The 19,795-nt window shown below is 39.2% G+C and overlaps 2 protein-coding genes across 6 annotated transcripts in view; one reads left to right on the top strand and one right to left on the bottom strand.

The window, feature by feature from the left end:
* top3b (DNA topoisomerase III beta) overlaps positions 1–19,795 on the top strand; it is a 59,486-nt gene that overhangs the window by 1,062 nt on the left and 38,629 nt on the right. For all 5 annotated transcript variants that reach the window (XR_008570046.1, XM_054773296.1, XM_054773295.1 and 2 more), the window contains exons 2-4: positions 12,635–12,766; positions 16,036–16,142; positions 18,846–18,920. Coding sequence is in view for 4 of the 5 variants with exons in the window: in XM_054773296.1 (XP_054629271.1) it covers positions 12,635–12,766; positions 16,036–16,142; positions 18,846–18,920 (314 nt within the window). In the remaining variant the exon portion in view is untranslated. The remainder of the gene's footprint in view (positions 1–12,634; positions 12,767–16,035; positions 16,143–18,845; positions 18,921–19,795) is intronic.
* Positions 1,746–11,673, bottom strand: LOC129179709 (interleukin-25-like). The gene is made up of 3 exons (XM_054773298.1): positions 11,597–11,673; positions 5,781–5,956; positions 1,746–2,061 (listed from the first exon to the last, which is right to left on the bottom strand). Exons 1-3 carry the CDS (start codon positions 11,609–11,611, stop codon positions 1,833–1,835), a joined length of 420 nt encoding a protein of 139 aa, XP_054629273.1. The 5' UTR covers positions 11,612–11,673; the 3' UTR covers positions 1,746–1,832.

Here is a 19,795-nt window from a genome sequence, read left to right on the forward strand (position 1 = left end):
CTGTAATACTAATTAAAGGGTCTATACAAGTTGCTCCAAATTACATTTTTTGAAACCAACACATTTAAGAACACTCCCACCAGCTATGTTCCCAATAGTGGTTAAAAAGAACATTGTACAAAATGTTCGTCTTTTGGTTACATTAGGTATTGAGCGCAGCTTCAAGGCCTCTAGGCTGCTGGAGGAACCCGCTGTATATATTTCCTTTTATACTGACTTAAGATGAAAACATTTTGTACTGTATTGAGAGTTTCTTTTGTTTCTGTTGTGACACCTACCTTACCTGAGGTGACAAAGTAGTTGGCGCTTCCAACGTCTGATGTCATGTGATTTTTATCCGCAATGACTTAAGCTTTGAAGCAGTGCTTCTATTACATCGTAGTTTAAGTGTTAAAAGCACAGACAGAAGTGTCTGTACTACCATCACAGCTTTGATGCATGCATGAAGTTGGCCTCCAACCCCATGCAAAACTCTGGTCAAACAGTCCCTTTCATTTGTGCTATTTTGTGCTGTTAAAATGAACGTTTGTGCTTCATTTTTGAGTTATTACAGATTCTTGCATAGGTCAATATATAGGTCACCCAGCCCCCAATTTGCTCCAAATGAAACCAAAATAGTCCCATTCGTTAGTGCTGCGTTTGTGCTGTTTTGCGCAATTAAAATGACCATTTGGGCTGCCATACTTTTTGAGTTATTAAAGATTTAATTGTTGGGCGATTACATAATCTGCCCCATGACATTAAGCCAAAATAGTCAAATTTTTTGCTATTTGGTTGTGCTGTTTTGTGCTATAAAAGTATTTAATGTGCAATCAAAATCTTTAAACAAAAAGCACAATTGATCATTTGTATAGCACAAAACAGCACAAATAAAAAGTAAAAGAATGAGACTATTTTGGTTTCATTCTGAACATGTCGGGGGGCCGGATATAATATTTAATAACTCAAAAAGTATGACAGCACAAACGATAATTTGGTTTGCACAAAAAAGCACGAACAACTGTGACTATTTGTTTAATTTGGAGCAAATGGGAGGCTGGGTGAACTTCGACTGACCTATAAAATAATCTGTAATAATTCAAAAACAAAAGCAGCACAAGTGTCCATTTTAATTGCACAAAACAGCATAATTGAACGGGGCAATTATGGTTTAATTTGATGCAAATGGGCAACTAGGTGAACTTTGATTCACTTATGAAATAATCTGTAATAACTCAAAAACTAAAGCAGCACAAACCTAATTTTTAATTGCACAAAACAGCACAAATCAAGCACAAATGAACGGGCCTTTTTTGGTTTAATTTGAAGCAAATGGGGGCTGGGTGAACTTGGGTTGACCTTTTGTAATGAGTTTAATAATAAAAAACTAAGATAGCACGATCAATAGTTTTAAGCATAAAAACAGCACAAACGAATAGAAAAATACAACTATTTTGGTTTCATTCTGAGCATGTTGGCGGAGGTGAATACGTAATCGGCCAACACTTAAATCTCGAATAACTCAAAAAGTACAGTGGTGTGAAGAAGTGTTCGCCCCCTTTCTGATTTCTTATTTTTTTTGCATGTTCGTCACACTTCAATTTTTCAGATCGTCAAACAAATTTAAATATCAGTCACTGACAACACAACTGAACACAAAATGCAGTTTTTAAATGAATCTTTTTATTATGAAGGGAGAAGCCCCCCCCCAAAAAATGACATTAGGGACATAACATAACATGGTTGCATTTGTACATATTAAATAATTCAAATAAAATCAGGACACTGGCCTTCCTGAGTCGTCAGCCGACACATGCATCACAGCCAACAATTTCCTTTGCTAAAGTGTCTGCTTAGCTGTGTCTGGAAATAGCACATATACATGCTATGGTGATGAGTTCAAACTCCAGGGAGTAGCTTCCTGTTGGGAAGCAACTGGGGTTCTTCTTGAGGACAGGCATCCTCAGGGATAAAGGTATGGTCTCTAGACCGAAAGCATTGTCAAGACCTCTGCAGGAATGGCTTGTGTGGCAGCTGGCTTCGTGTATAACTTGAGGTACCCGGTTCAAGTCGATGTTCTCACTATACATAAAGAGCAGAGAAAGATTAGAGACAGCTAGGTAGCGTGCATGCTGTGTATATTTACGCTTGCGGGGTGAAAAAATGTTTGCCCCCTTCCTGATTTTTATTTATATTTTTTTTGCATGTTTGTCAGACATAAATGTTTCAGATCATCAAACAAATGTAAATACTGTATAGTCAGTGACAACACAACTAAATAAAAAAATTGAGTTTTTTTCATTATCAAGGGAGAAAAAAAATCCAAACCTACATGGACCTTTGTGGAAAAGTGATTTCCCCCTAAACCTAATTATTCCTGGGGCCACCCTTAGCAGTCAAGCGTTAACGCTAGCTTGCAGTGAGTCTCTTACGGCGCCGTGGAGGAATTTTGGCCCACTCATCTTTGCAGAACTACTATAATTCAGCCACATTGGAGGGTTCTCCAGCATGGACCGCCTTTTTAAGGTCATGCCACAGCATCTCAATAGGATTCAGGTCAGGACTTTGACTAGACCACTTGATTTTGTTTTTATTCAGGCATTCAGAGGTGGACTTGCTGGTGTGTTTTGGATCATTGTCCTGCTGCAGAACCCAAGTTTGCTTCGGCTTGAGGTCACAAACAGATGGTCGGAAATTCTCTTTCACAATTTTTTGGTAGACAGCAGAATTCATGGTTCAATTTATCACAGCAAGTCTTCCATTCCAGATCCCGAAACATCAAAACAGCCCTAGACTTCACGTTACTTTTATGCCAGATGTAATGTACACACACACCTTCCAAAAAGTTTTGTCTCGTCAGACCACAGAGTATTTTCCCAAAGGTCTTGGGGGTCATCAAGATGTTTTCTGGCAAAATTGAGACGAGCCTTAATGTTCTTTTTGTTCAGCAGCGGTTTTCGTCTTGGAACTCTGGCATGCAGGCTGTCATGAACACTGACCTTAACTGAGGCAAGTGAGGCTTGCAGTTATTTGGATGTTGTTGTGGGGTCTTTTGTGACCTCTTCACTACTGTTCCACGTTTTCGCCATTTGTGGATAATGGCTCTCACTTTGGGAGTCCCAAATCTTTAGAAATGGCTTTATAACCTTTTTCAGACTGATAAATCTCAATTAATCTCAGGTAAATTATGTTTTTAACAGGGGGAGGCAATCAATTTTCCACACAGGGCCATTTTGGTTTGGATTTTTTTTCTCCCTTAATAATAAAACCTTTCATTTAAAAACTGAATTTTGTGTTCATTTGTCATTGACTAATATTTAAATTTCTTTGATGTGCTGAAACATTTACGTGTGACAAACATGCAAAAAAATAAGAAATCAGGAATGGTGTGAACAGTTTTTCATGCCACTCTATACTGTAGCTCAGATGTTTGGGGTACTTGCACATGTCTTTGTTTCCAAAGAAAAACACATTATCTCACAATTTACAAACACCAACCATGACAATTAATCACTTGATTTTATAGAAACACCGTGGAACTTTGGCGAGTGTTGTCCAACACTAACCGTGCTAAATGTACTCTAACCAAATCCATTTTTGCCATAAGAAATAATATTAATCCATTCCCGAAAGGCAATAATGTTAACACAAAACACATTTTTATAGTTTTACAATTTAGTAATCCCTTGTTTGTGAATTTCCACAAAGTAGGATTCCCTATTTATAAATTTCTTTCATAAGTAGTGCATAGAAAACCTCTTTATGACCTTTTAAATATGTTTTTTTTAAAATTATTAGTGCCCTGTAGACATGAAATAACACCCCTATAGTCATCTTTACGCTCTTATTACCCAATATAGTAGACAGAATAAGAGAAAATAAGCCATATAAGACATAAATCAGACTTGTACTACTGTGTGTTGCTGTAAATGTGTTCATGTGGCACGGACAGGGACAGGAAGTGACGTTGGTGGTTCAGAGTTGAGTTTTAGCTTGATATGGGTTACGGCCACAACAGTAGCTTTAGATTATTGTGCCTGTTGTGAGATCATTCAAACCTGCAATAAAAGCCTGTTGTTCCGGCGATCAAGTCTGATTCTTACATGTCTCATTCAACATGACTATAAGATTAATGACACCTAGTGACCAGTGTAGAATATTACATATCAACATGTCTTTTATTCCGACTTCTGAATGCCTGAATTTATATTTCACTGATTTAGCCATTTTTATATTTTTATATATTAACTGCTTCATTTAGGCACAAAATACATAATATTTGCTTAAATATGCATTTTTTTTTTTTTACTAATAATAGTAAAAAATAAAAAAAAGATCACTTACAGCTTAATGCAGCCACTTGTTGTTAATTTAAAATGCTTAACTATAGTATTAAATTCTAGTTTAATTACCAAAATGCACTAAATGTATATATTTTCATTTGACAGGCCGAATGGGAAGAGTAACGTGTGGAGGGGTTACATTGGATGCAACATGTGCAGTGTGCAAGTTAGCCAGGGCTCCAGCACCAGCAAAGCAAAGAACACTACAAATACTGTATGTGGCAACACCGAAAAGTAAATCACAAAGGCCTTATGTTGACAGTCTTACTAATTTGGTAGCCTTCTGCTTCGTTGCACTGAATTGTATTTAGGATATTATAAGAATTTATGTTAATGTATAGTATATATCCTTTGTAGAGCAATGCTCTTTTTTCATATATTGGGCAATATATCGGTTATAGGCAGAAATATCGGCTTTCTTTTAGTCCCCAATATCGGTATCGGCATCGGCCCTAAAAAACCCATATTGGTCGTGCTCTAAAAGGGATAAATAAATGTTTAAGGTTACTTTTACCTTCACTTAAGGCATGATTGTTGCCAAAGACATGATGTGTCAGCGAGATTAACACGGACACTACTTGGGTGTTTTGCGATGAGTTATTTCTTGAATTCAGTTTCTCTGCTTTTCTTTTGATTACAACTGCAAAATAAGCCAAAATCGAGCCAAAGAAAGTTGCAAGTGCCAGCATTTTGATACAGGAGGTGAGGAAAACTATTGAATACAAGAAATAACTCGTAGCAAAACACCAAGATGGTGTCTGTGTTGATCTCGCTGCCACATCGTGTCTTTGTCAAACATCACATTTTCAATGAACCTTAAATGTTAATTTATCTTTCATTCATCATTTATATTCATTTAGAATTGTTTTATGCATGTGAAATTGTAATTGTAAAACTATAAAGAGGTGTTTTGTGTTAACATTTTTGAGATTTGTGCTAACTGAGTTAGCAAAGAATTACGGAGTCAAACTCTGATGACGTCATAAAACAGGCGACAGAGCTGACTTCCACTTCCTGTTTCCATGTATTATCAAGCCAATAGGATATTAACAAGGATGTTTTGTGATTAAAAATGCATGAAGAACACAGTTGGACTCACGTAGTGTATTAATAACACAACACCCGCGCCATTCTGTATGCTAACGAGAAAATGTACAAATCGAGGCAAAAGTTTGGTGTCATTTTTTTACGTTAATAAAAAAACAATAACCGAGGTTCCAGTATAATTGTGGATTTGTGCTGAGTAATCATTCCACCCTGGAAACAAAGCGTGCCATTTAGATAATTAAAAGCCCCAATTTAATTTGTCATTCATCCCCTTGTGTTTTTTTTTTAATACAAATGTTAGATCATGTACACCATGATTGTACAACATAATGCAATTATTGAAAGAGGAACACTTTGTGAAAAACTAAAGTTCCCAAAGTATTTCTTTGTCCATGCTGATACTGCACTCACACATAAATCCAGGGGGCAATACTGCGCTCATTGATGTGACTGGGCATGTTGACCATCTGGCTGTAGTAATCCTGCAAACTGTAAGTACAGATTGACTCGTCGATACACTGGCTCTGCAGTGGTATCGCCAGGCACAGGTGGACAGCCAGCTGGCACAGCATCAGTACACGTAGCAGCTGGACATAGACAGAAAACAGGACTACATATTTATGGTTATATTTCTTTGGGACATGAACTTTGAGTGCAGTGTTTGAAGCTACAAATATGGCAAAAGCACACCCCCTCTTGTCCAATGCCGCGTGTCATTGGCTCCAGCTCCCTGCAAGCATCTATCTACAGGACAAGCAGTATGGTGGATGGTGGAGGACATACTGTAACATGGACACTATCATTCGGTATTGAGTGTTTTTGTGTCAGACAGTGAATCATCTAAATAATGAAAGTATTAGGGTGTGATTCTGGAAGATGCTAGAAAGGTTTCTGTATTGTAGGTTTTTGCCCGGAAACATTACTAAGTCACCAAAATGTAAAGTCAAGCCAAGCCAAGCCAACTTTATTTGTATCGCGCTTTTAAAACAGAAACTACTGACCTAAATGTTGAACAGGAGTAAACAAAGGTGGAAGGATCCAAGGTGCAAGACATGCATAAAAAATTACTCAAAAATAGAAATCTAGCTAAAGGGTAAGAACCAAACAAACAATTAAATAGGGTGGGGCCATATGGACCTCAGCATGTATCATGATATTTTTGGGATGTATCGTGATATGACAATATAATTAAATTCAGCGGAGTCTTATGTAAAAAGCTACAAACCTCAACTCGTATCAGTAAATACACTTACTGTAAATACACAAATTGTAAAGCACATTTATTGATATATTGGTAACAAACTGCAATACAGCAAGTGCATTTAGTGTCTACCAAACTAAGCGTTTTGTTTTTTTGACTGGATAAATGTAGACGTGCTCGTTGACTCTGTCTCACGCTTCATGACACATTCTTCATACTCAACTCTGTGTTTGTGCTTGAGGTGGTAGAACAAATTTCCCACCTTTTGCCATCCCCTTTGCTTTGCAAACTTAGTATATCATGGTCTCTTGCTACACAGCTGCTCATTTTACACTTATTTTTACCCACAAAGCATGTGTGCTTGCGTGGGTTGCATGGGTTAATGAATAAAATGTTGGTTAATTAAATGCAAAAGTCCTTAAATGTATTTATGCAACACATCAATGGACAATTTTGCAGAGTAATTGAGAATTGGATGTAGCCTGGCTAACTTATCTAATGGGACGTCAGCCTCTGCACACATTGCTGCAAAACCTCCAACAAACTGTAATGCCCGTACTTGTGATTAAGGAGATGTACTCTCCAATGAAATTCCAACTGCATATGTAAGATATTTTTTTTGACACTTTTATTTTGTTTACACAGTTTGATGACATGGGCAAACGGCACTCTTATTTTGAAGGCTGGAGTGTGTCCACACAACCGAGGCAGCATGCTAAACTAAGATAACCCCGCTAGCTTACGTTCACGCTCTGTAAGAGGAGGTTCCGCCAACTTTCCCCTGTGACCTTTTCAACCAGTTGATTTCGGGTGGAGGCGGTTAGTGTTTGTAATGGTTGTTCCACGATTGAGCGGTCGGCCGAGTAAATACTTCCCCACACGAACGGTTCTTCTCTTCACAATGACAGCATTTCATTCACATTATGTCAGTTACCGAGATTCTGCGATTAACAGTAAATTCTGTTTTTACTGGCCTCTTCCGCGATTCCATTAACTCGTAAATCATAGGGCTCTACACGCTGTGGTATGCGTGAGGCGCCAGTGCGTCAATACAGTGCGCCGCGGCGTGCAATCATCAACTCTGCTTGTTTCCGTTCATCGTTTATACTGGTATAAGTCACTTTCTTATCATTGGAAGGTATGCCCCTATATAAAAATTGTGGCCCGACCCTACAATAAAATCAAAACAATGTCAGCATTTCACACTGGTTGAAAAGCCATCCGGAAAAGGTGAGTTTTAAGAAGGGCTTTAAAAGAGGACAGGAAAGAACCTGCCCAATGTGTATCGGCAGCAAATTCCATAATGTGTCCTCAACAGATGCAGGAGCAGCTGCTCACCTGAGTGACCGGGAAGGATGTGTGCAAGTGAAACAACTCAGAGAGATATGGTGGGGCAAGACCATTTAAGGACTTCATAATAAATAAAACCATTAGAAATGGATGGGCAGCCCGTGCAGGGATATGTTTTCCAGTTCAAAGGCATGTGGTAGCACTTTGCAGTAAGATGCCTGTGAATAGTCTCCTTCATCCAGGTCCTTGTGTGACCAGAGGGGGCAGTTTATCAATTGAATTTAAAGGAAGCAAACACCGGCAACGCCACTAGGGAGGAAAGGGCCCCAAAACCCCTACAAACTTGGATTAAGGCCGGATCAAGTCCGAACACCACATAGAACCGTAGCTGTACGTATATAAAAAAAATACAGTAAAACTCTACAGGCCTATAGAAAACTAGAAGAGCACCCGGAGAAAGCAGACCTCCGCCAAGCGCCATAGTTCCCCCAATATTATGATTCACACCAAAATAATAATTGTAAATTTTTTGGGTGTCTTTTGTCTGTTGGAAACTTGTCCTGTATTTGCTCTGAATTGCTCTGACCATTTTTTGTGGAGTTATATGCACCAACTCTGAAAATGGTCCTATCTCGCAATGTTAAAGAATCCTTTAAAAAATTCCTGGATGGAGATGATGATCCGGATCACCCCCAAAATTCAGTTTTTCCATATCCCATTTTGGACAATTCCTGAAAAGCCCCAAATAAAAGCGTGCAAGCTTGCCCTGGAACCGGTGTCTCAGACTCGCGATACGCCGCAGCGAAGCGCCCAGGCACACAAACGTGCTTCCACAAAGGTAATGTGGTCGGCATAATATTTCCACACCACGCCAAGTCATGGAAAAGACTTTATACTGTAGGTCATGTTCGGTGCTGCACATGAATCACCTAACAGATGGGAAACACACTGACATGCCACTCTTGCTTTCTCAGGACATTGAATGGACATCTGGACTGTTCAGGTTGTCTTAGATTAGATTTGACCTCTCATTCGAGCAGGCTTTCATCCGTTCATGCGCAAAGACGAGGTAGGACAGTTGTGGTCTGCCTAGATATGACAGCTCTAGTTGTTGGTTCAGGGTCCAAAGTACAGTAAGCCCTTTTTATTGCACTTGGCATGGCCGTGATAAGTGAATTCTCATATTTTTGTACTCAGCGTTGAAAACCTGTTTACCACCTTAAATACGGTTTTAAACGTAGTCCTCTAGACATGAAATAACACCCCGTAGTATATATAGTAATATAGTAAAGATAATAAGAGAAACTAAGACATATAAGACAGAAACAAGTGAGATCATTCAAACCGGCAGTAAAAGCCAGCGATCAAGTCTGGTGCCCGTTTCATGAAGTAGGATTCAGACATCCAGGATAAATGACTGAGATGAGCTCAACCAACCCACAACAAGAGCGTCTAGGCTTCATTGGTTGCAGAAAGCCCAACCAGGATGAGTAGACACCGATCAATCATGCCAGGTGAAGCCAATCCTGGATCAGTGCGCGTACGCGGCTTCCTTAAACAATCCCCGCTATCGATCAGAGTCACGATTAACTATGGCAACGAGAGAGGTGTACTTTCCCCCGACGGAAGCAGAAATCCTCGTCGAGGCTTACGAGGACGTAAAAGACTGTTCCGCTGAAACCGTCATCGTTAAAATCCAAATACTGTATGTTGCTTGCTTGTTTAACTAATCAGGAACAGCGGTGTACAGTATTGTCTATGAACTCTTTAATGCTTTATTAGCACATCACTGTCACTTGCTCGTAGCTTCAATAGCGTGTGTGGGTTTCCCCTTGAGCGTTAAGCCTTCTGGGTTATGTAGTACACATCCACATTAATCCACACAATTAACATTTCTGAAAATGTAGTCACACTGAATGAATCTGTTTAAATTGTAGGTGATTGACTGCAGATGTGAGTGAAATTGTCTACATTTTACTGTGTCAGACTGTATAACTCTTTTCTTGCAGATGTGTATTTGTATTTATATGGGATGTGTATTTTATATATAGTATGTGGGAGACAGTAAATGATCAATAAATGATCTAATGATTGCAACATCATCTAAAATCCTTTATCTACAATCAAATCTATCTAATCACAAAGGTTTAAATAATGACAGTGGGTGTAGTGGAATGTGATAACAATGTGTAGTGGGCAGTGAAATAATTATTGCTTTCTGATTTTGGTGACTGCTGACTGCGGTAAGGGGTGAGCTTAAATAGATCCTGGACCGAAGCCTGGTCTGGAGCAAGATAACTCCACAGAATAAAATCTCCATGGTAGCTGTCAACATATCCCACTCTCCACTATCCCGCTTTTTTTGCAACTGGATCACGGATAACAATACTGTTACATACAGTGTTAAAAATAATGTTCAAAATATAAAACATTCTCATGCGTTTTAATCCATCCATCCATTTTCTGGCCGCTGTCCTCTCGACACCAAAACTTGATTATTATTGGATAATGCGGTAGCCTACCTGTGTCATTGAGCGGTCAAGAAGTAACCTTCCTTCCTTTTAATTAAATAGTCAGCTAGCTAATTCTACACAGCAAACCCTTTTGACGAAGAAGATGACAAAAAGAAAGATAGAGGAGGAAGTACCTTTCAAAACCATGCAGCACCAGAAGTTGCATTAATGTTAAGAACTATTTTATTTATTATTGGTTAGCTCCAGTATGACAATGCCCAAACCAGGAGATATATATATGTGTGTGTGTGTGTATATATATATATATATATATATATATATATATATATATATATATAGATATATATAGATATATATATATATATATATATAGATAGATATATATATAGATATATATGTATATATATATATATATATATATATATATATATATATATTTATATGTATATATATATGTGTAACTTATGTGTCAACATTTCAGCTTTTTCTCATTGTGTCTTTTGTTCTATTTTTTACCATTTTTGCTGTTTTTTAATTTTATTTGTTTCTGCATGTGTTTTTTTGTTTTTTTTAACGCAATGACAAATGAGCCACAGTCCGTGGATGGGCCCCGAGCTGCACTTTGGCCACCCGTGCTTTTGTGGATCGGGGTCGGGCTCGATATGCAAACTACAGCTTGGCTTGTTGGCTCAGTGTCATGGGCGAGCGATGGTGAGGAGAGAGAGAGACTGGTCGACACAGCCCTAATGAGCCGCAGGTTGCACATCTACGGAGTTCTATTTTTGCTTTAATTTTGAGGTAGAAAAGGCAGATTTTGAGCCATATTAATGTGCAGTAATGCGTGCACAGGCACATCGAGGAGAGGCTATCCGGTATATGTGTGCTGATACCTCCGGTCGGGTTTTGGGGACTGGGCTCCTGGCTGGAACTTGCGGGTTGCGTGCCTGGATGGCGGCGAGGCGTACGGGCATGTTCAGTGGTCAAAATGCATGCCTGTTGGTCACTCTCCAGGAAGGGAGGGCACTGATCTAAAAAATTAGTTTTTTCCAATATTGTCGCGATCAACTGGCAATGTCTTAAAGATGGACCAGTAGCTCACGATCGACGGGTTGGTGATCCCTTCTCTAAACAATATATGAAATAAAATATAGTCAGCCACTGTGTCAAAAGCGGACATTAAATCTAAAAACAACTAAAATCACACACACTATAACAGCAATAACAATACTGAGAAGAACAAGGTAAATGGAAATGTAACTTACCTGAATGTTATCCATGAATGATTTTCAAGCGGAGGACAGGACAGTGGAATGATAGTAATACCTTGTTTATCCTTCACTGTATTCTTTGCTTCTGCGTTTTGGCTACTATTCTTGATGGAACCCTTTTTATTTGCCCTCTCAGAATTGTCATTGTGTGTGTGTGTGTGTGTGTTTGTGTGTGTGTGTGTGTGTGTGTTTACCTGCACGTGTGCGCAAATTAGACTTTTAGTGGTATTGGTGAGTCATGGTCATTTACATATTGGTATGGGGACACACAATGTTTCACTCTGTTTCACATTCATATTTCCTTTCTCATGTCGTGAGTGTTCAACCTTGACTGAATCATTTTATCCACAGAGGATGTAAGAATGCAGCAAAAGTAATGAAGGGAGCACTTATTACCTGTGTGCATCCCTGGAAAGGGTCATGTTTATTCAATAGCCTGGCATAGGCCTTGGTTTTTCATGATTATGGATGATGTCGTCAAAGAGAGTAGGCAAGTTTTTGAAGTATTTTCAAACATTCTTCTGTACAACCTTTACAAATGCCTCAGGAAATTCTTAGGATAACAATTAGATCTCAATCCAAATGAACGTCTTTTTGTGTGAGTAGGCTTGTTCCGATAACAAATTTTCTGGACGATAATTGTCCCACAAATTATTGCTGATAAGCGATATTATTGTCAACATTATTTTGAGACAATTTTTTTCATTAATACTGTATAATGATAATATATACAGTAGCATAATAATGCAGGTGCACCATATCAAAAGCAATTGGACTGAAATTGACATCAGATCGTGGTTGTAGAGAGAGAGGAAGAAAACAAACACGCATGCACATGTCAATATATCGAGGCCAGCAAAATTATCAACATAATTTTTGTTTCTTGTGCGATTTAATTGATTTATTGATTATCGTGACAAGTCTAGGTGTGAGATACAACTATACACAAATATATGCATTTAAATAAAAGATACAATTATCTATTTTAAACCAAAGACTAACACGTAATTTGTTTTCTTTTCCCATGTTTAGGAAACTGTACAAGCCGAAAGGGGCTGAATGGATCGTGCTCGGTCCATGAATACACTGGCGTCTTCCATGGACAAACCGCACGCTATAAGATGACTTCAGTATGCGGACATGTGATGAGTCTAGATTTCATTGGTGGGTATTGTATCTTGCATAGTATAGTATACTATGATTCACTAGTATACTATCATGTATAGCCTTGTCTGTTGCCTCCGCCTCGGCCACTGCCATTGAGATATTTTGTGTTTAGAACATAGATCATTGTTTTGTTTGGATCCCATTAGAAGTTTGTGTTTGGGGAAAAAATACAAGAAATCTCAATGGGCCAGAATTTGCAAATTTGCTCTTTATTTCTTGAATTTTTATTATCCATCCATCCATTTTCTATACCGCTTCTCCTCTTTAGTGACAAATTTTAATGCAGTGATTCAAAAAGAAGTTGCATTGAGTAAATGCCGGTTCTAGATCATTTACTCACTCCGAAGTTTTTAAAAAAAAATGAATGTCCTGTCTGCAAGCACATTTGCTAAGACCATGTCGGACTGTGTTTTCGTCTCGGGGCCACGTCGCAATTTGGTGAGTTTCTTGGGCAAGAAACTCAAGACGGAGTCAGCATGTCAGGCGTCTGACCCTCAAATCAGGGCAGGGCTGCAAAACTGGAATAAAAAGTGGACTTTTGAACATCAGATTGCTTTCAAATGGAACAGTGTTAATGAACAATTTGATTTGTGACTTGAACATAAATCTGTTTTGTCTGACTTAAACCACAGCAGCCCCAAAACAACATACAGTGGTGTGAAAAAGTGTGCGCCTCCTCCTGATGTTTTTTTTTCATGTTTGCCACACTTAAATGTAAATGATCATCAAACAAATTTACACATTAGTCCATGACAACACAACTGAACACAAAATGCAGTTTTGAATGAAAAATTGTACAGTAGTACCTCGCACAACATATTTGGTGGACTTTGAATATTTTGAAGTACCAAAGGGGTGAGTTTGGGAAGATCTTGGAACGGATTAGGCTATTTACATGTATTTTATGCTTCGTATAACTCAAAAACCCTATAACATAAAGGTTCTTGGAACGGATTATTTACGTTGTATTGGCGTCTACTGTATTATTAAGACAGAAAAAAAAAATCCAAACCCACATGGCCCTGTGTGAAAAAGTGCTAGCCCCCCCTGATAAAACATAACTGAGATAAATTGAGATCTAGCAGTCTGGAAAAGTTTATAAAGCCATTTCTAAAGCTTTTGGAACTCCAGCGAACCACACTGAGAGCCATTATCCACAAATGGCGAAAACATGGAACAGTGGTGAACCTTCCCAGAGTGGCTGGCCAACCAAAATTACCCCAAGAGCGCAGTGACGACTCATCCAAGAGGTCACAAAAGACCCCACAACGACATCCAATTAACTGCCGGCCTCACTTGCCTCAGTTAAGGTCAGTGTTCATGACTCCACCATAAGAAAGACACTGGGAAAAATCCCTCCACAGCGCTATAAGAGACTCATTGCAAGTTATCACAAACGCTTGATTGTAGTTGTTGCTGCTAAGGGTGGCCCAACCACTTATTAGGTTTAGGGGGCAATCTTTTTTCCACACAGGGCCATGTAGATGTGGATTTTTTTTCTCCTTTAATAATAAAAAGTTTCATTTAAAAACTGCATTTTGTGTTCAGTTGTGTTGTCATTGACTAATATTTACATTTGTTTGATCTGAAACATTTACGTGTGACAAACATTCAAAAAAAATAAATCAGGAAGGGGGCAAACACTATTTCACACCACTGTATAAAGTCGTCCCTCATTTATCTTGGCTAATTGGTTACAGGCCCGACCGCGCTAAGTGAATTTCCACGAAGTAGGATTCAATATTAATAAATAGACTTTTTGTAGTTAGAAAACCTGTTTATGACTTCCTAATTATGGATTTTACCATTATTAGAGCCCTGTAGACATGAAATAACACTCCTTTACACCATCACCTTTACGCTCCTATTATTCTTTGTTTACACCACATTGCACAACTGTAATGCGCAGGCTACGGGATCTGCCGAGACACAGGAGATGGCCGCCTCTTTAAGCATAGCATGCTACCAAGCTAATTAGTTAGTCTCAAATTGATTTATTCTAAACTTAAGAAAGGGTTTCAAACGGCGTTGGGAAGAAGGACAAAGTAAGAAGCCAGTAACCTGGCTGACTTCATGCAATGTCAAGGTAATCTAATTTAATGTCACGTCTCATCAGTGTAACATTACTGACGCCGAGTGACCAGAATACTAGATATACGTAATCTGTCTCTCAATATATTAGACTAGGTCACAGTCAACCACACAAGAACTATCATTTATTCATTAATTCATTTTTGAAAAACCGTGATAGAATGAGAGAACGATGTGGCAAGGGATGACCATATACTGGATTTGCCACATATGATTTAAGAGCAGAACTACTTTTCCAAACTTTTATACTTTACCTCTATATTGATTAGTAGGGGTGTCATGGGATCTCGCAAGATTAAAACGTGACAATATTTCTCGTTTCAGAGAAAAGCCGTCTTGCGGGATCAGGCAGCCATAAGCCTATCAGACTGTTAATATGGCATTGCTGCTGTGAATAATAATCATGTAATATGGAAGTGGCAGTGGGCCAGCCAGGATTGATACTGCACATTATGTGCTTTACGCACACTATACATCTTGCAATTCAGCCTACCTTGGTGTTCCCAGCGTCGCTCGTTTGCTGCTTTTTTTCAGCAGAGTTGAACAGCTGCTGCAATGTTGATGTCCAACCAGAAGCTGCAGTAATTCTGCATTAAATCCAGCTTTCTTAAGAATTGTCAGTTCAAAACATGATCGCCACATAAGAATTCTATCAAAACATGTAATAATAGCGTCTATTTTGAAAATTCACTAGTAGTATACAACAACTTAGCGAGGGCGTGAATGTCATTAATTTTGGCCCCTGAAGGATTTATTTGACCCGTTCTTTTTCCAGGGTTTGTGATTGTACAACATACATCTTCAATGATTTTTCAACTTTTATTTTGGACTTATACTTTATGCCCTTAGCATTCCAATGACCCGCCCGTTGATGATAAATAGAATAAAAAAAAAAAACATGATTAAAAACGGTGTTATATAACACTCCCAATTTGAGTACCAAGCTGTGTTTATACATCATTTGAAAGCATATTTTGCTGAGTTTGGACTGATGTACAGCATTCCATCGCTTGGTGCTTGGGTCCTAATAACAATAAATCTAAATTGGGCCAATGTATGAATAATATGGCTTTAACTGGAATTTGTTTTGTGTGATACAGCATACAAATAGATGGAGGAACAGTATCTCAGGACTAATGAGAGAATCTTCTGTTAACATGATTTTTTTTTTCAAGGTAAGTACAACAACTGGGATCAGGTGGACCCAGCAGAACTCTTCAGCAAAGCTCCGACAGAAAAGAAGGAGGTCAACCCCAAACTCAACATGGTGAAATTCCTGCAAGTATGTTCAGTCTAAGGCTGTGTCCATGTGAACACTGATATTTTTTTGAACATCTATATTCCCTACCTTTGCCATCTATGTCTACTAGGGGTGCAATGGTACAGGTAACCTACGGTAGGAGCTTTACCTCTTTATTTGGGCTACAGTTTCGGTACGTTTTTTGTGCTTAAAGAGAACAACTTTTTTCAACCAAAATTATTTTGTTATTATTTATTATTAATATTAATATTATTGTTATTATTATTACTATTGTTAAATGTGTTGTCAAATAAAGCATGACAATGAAATTGCAACCTAGTGGCAGGTCTCCAATAAATAAAATTTTCAAATGAAAAAATAAAAATATTTATGTAGCATTCAGAAACATGGAAGGAAATGGGGGCCACTTTGGTGATTAAAGATGGTAAAAGCAGTCCAATGTAGTATATAATATATGTATGTATATATATATACTGTATATGTATGTATGTATATATACTGCTCAAAAAATTAGAGGAACACTTGGAAAACACATCAGATCTAAACTGGGGGAAAAATAATCTTGAATATGTTTCCTGATAATAAGTGGGTGATGTATTAGTAACAAAATGATGCCACATAATTTGATAGAAATGAAAATGATCACCCTATAGAGGGGGGAAATCAAAGACACCCCAAAAATGAAAGTGAAAAAATGATGCAGCACACTGGTCCATTTTGCTAAAATGTCATTGTAGCAACTCAAAATGATTCTCAGTAGTTTGTGTGGCCCCCACGTGCTTGTACGCATGCCTGACAACGTCGGGGCATGCTCCTAATGAGACTACGGATGGTGTCCTGGGGGATCTCCTCCCAGATCTGGACCACGGCATCAATGAGCTCCTGGACAGTCTGAGGAGCAACCTGGCGGCGCCGGAGGGACCTAAACATAATGTCCCAGAGGTGTTCTATTGGGTTTAGGTCAGGTGGACGTGGGGGCCAGTCAATGGTATCAATTCCTTCATCCTCCAGGAACTACCTGCATACACTAGCCACATGAGGTTGGGCATTGTCGTGGACCAGGAGGAACCCAGGTCCCACTGCACCAGCGTAGGTTCTGACAATGGGTCCAAGGATTTCATCCCGATACCTAATAGCAGTCAGGGTGCCGTTATCTAACCTGTAGAGGTCTGTGCGTCCTTCCAGGGATATGCCTCCCCAGACCATCACTGACCCACCACCAAACCGGTCATGCTGAATGATGTTGCAGGCAGCATAACGTTCTCCACGGCATCTCCAGACCCTTTCACGTCTGTCGCATGTGCTCAGGTTGAACTTGCTCTCATCAGGGAAGAGCACAGGGCACCAGTGGTGTAGTTGCCAATTCTGGTGGTCTATGGCAAATGCCAATCGAGCTCTACCGTGCTGGGCAGGGAGCACAGGGCCCACTACAGGACGTCGGGCCCTCAGGCCACCCTCATGGAGTCTGTTTCTGATTGTTTGGTCAGAAACATTCACACCAGTGGCCTGCTGGAGGTCATTTTGTAGGGCTCTGGCAGTGCTCATCCTGTTCCTCCTTGCACAAAGGAGCAGATACCGATCCTGCTGAGGGTTGAAGGACCTTCTATGGCCCTGTCCAGCTCTCCTGGAGTAACTACCTGTCTCCTGGAATCTCCTCCATGTGTCCAGGTACCGCAGCGATGCCCTGGTCCAGATCTGGGAGGAGATCCCCCAGGACACCATCCGTAGTCTCATTAGGAGCATGCCCCGACGTTGTCAGGCATGCGTACAAGCACGTGGGGGCCACACAAACTACTGAGAATCATTTTGAGTTGCTACAATGACATTTTAGCAAAATGGACCAGTGTGCTGCATCATTTTTTCACTTTCATTTTTGGGGTGTCTTTGATTTCCCCCCTCTATAGGGTGATCATTTTCATTTCTATCAAATTATGTGGCATCATTTTGTTACTAATACATCACCCACTTATTATCAGGAAAGATACTCAAGATTATTTTTCCCCCAGTTTAGATCTGATGTGTTTTCGAAGTGTTCCTCTAATTTTTTTGAGCAGTATATATATATACACACACCCTCCTGATCAAAATTTTAAGACCAGTTGAAAAATTGCAAGAATTTACAATTTGCACTATTGGATATAAGGAGGTTCTTAGTAGAACTTCAAAATGCAAAAAGAAGAAATGGGAGTGAGACATTTTTTTTTTTGAGTAACCAATTTATTGCAATCAACCATTAAAGTGAAATAGGCTGTTCATCAGCTAATCAAAAGTTTAAGGCCATAGCTATTAAAAAAACCCTGTTGTTGCCTATAGTCTCCAATATATACTCTATCCTTTACTCTGTCACCCAATTTCTCGCCTTTCTGTGCACTTTTTACACACACACACACAGTGCAAAATGTATTGAAAAACCGTCGGCCCATAAGGTGCATTGTCTAGTGCGAACTGCACACGGTTTTTGGTTTCTGTCCACATAAAAACACATTCACTGGCTCATGTGTGAATTTTGGCCAATCAGAAGCCTGGAATAGCAACATCAATCACACATCAAGCCACATTTGCATGCAGACGAAAGGCCCAAACGCAGAGAAAAAGATGTGGTCCTGGATATCTGTGTACGTGTAGACATGGCCTGAGTGAGGGTGTATCTGACTGGAATCTTCACTACTAAAGGTTATCTTTTGTGTTTTGTATTTTTAATGCTTTCCTAAATTGTCTTTTCAGGTTGAGGCCAGAGGATGTGACTATTTGGTGTTATGGTTGGACTGTGATAAAGAAGGCGAGAACATCTGTTTTGAGGTCAGAAAAACTTTTTTGAACTTGTTGTGTTTTTTAACGTTGTCCTTTTTTGGGGGGGGGTTACTGTATCATTCTTATTTAAACATGATTTATTTAATGTAATCTATTTTTTTTAATTTTGCCCCTCATCCACAATTCTGATGTGAGACAAGGACACATGTATTTCCCTTTTATGTGTGTTTTAAATAGTAAAAACGTGCTAGCATGAGGCTAGCATAATGCATGCAATGGGATTCACGTATTTCGCCTACAAAGCCCTCTAAAAAAGCTTCTAAAAACTAGGGATGCTCCGATCAATCGGCCACTAATCAATATCCGCCAATTTTCCGTAAAAAAACACGTAATCAGCATATGTCGATAAACGCCTTTCAAAGCCGATCACAAAACCCAATTGGCGTGCGGCGGCAAATGCTACATGTCTGCTGTATCACGTAGGATTGCCAATACAATGACCTGTCTCATATTGAGCTTGACACAGGCTACGCCAACCGATGCCAGCGTGTTTGATCACTCCGTTACCAAGCTTATCTCCTTTCGACTATTCTTATATCTTTGTTTACACACATTGCCTGTCTGTCACTGGCTGGACTTTACATTGGTGGCAGCTAGCTAGGTAGCTAACAAGAGTTATCCGCCTCCCTTCTGGTCTTCGGACTCCAAATGTGACTTTTTACCACAGTCACATTTTGTTTTTTAAACGAACAAGCAGTATTCTGAGCAGATATCACATTCATGGGGTACGTACTAACTTTTTCAAGTGAACAACTTGAACTCTGAGTGGAGATGTGCTTGGTAGATAAAGTAGTGTACGATTAAAATGTTGCCAGTCATAAATAAAACACAAATACAGTAGACGCCCCTACAACGTAAATAAT

The sequence above is a fragment of the Dunckerocampus dactyliophorus genome, chromosome 4 (genome assembly GCF_027744805.1).
Source record: "Dunckerocampus dactyliophorus isolate RoL2022-P2 chromosome 4, RoL_Ddac_1.1, whole genome shotgun sequence".
Classification (NCBI taxonomy): Eukaryota; Metazoa; Chordata; class Actinopteri; order Syngnathiformes; family Syngnathidae; genus Dunckerocampus; species Dunckerocampus dactyliophorus.

What these genes read in the sequence shown, in the direction of transcription:
- LOC129179709 (XM_054773298.1), bottom strand. An exon ending in ATTGCCCCCTGGATTTATGT is followed by an intron (nt 2,062 to 5,780) that starts GTGAGTGCAGTA and finishes CTTTATGTATAG; the next exon opens with TGAGAACATCGACTTGAACC.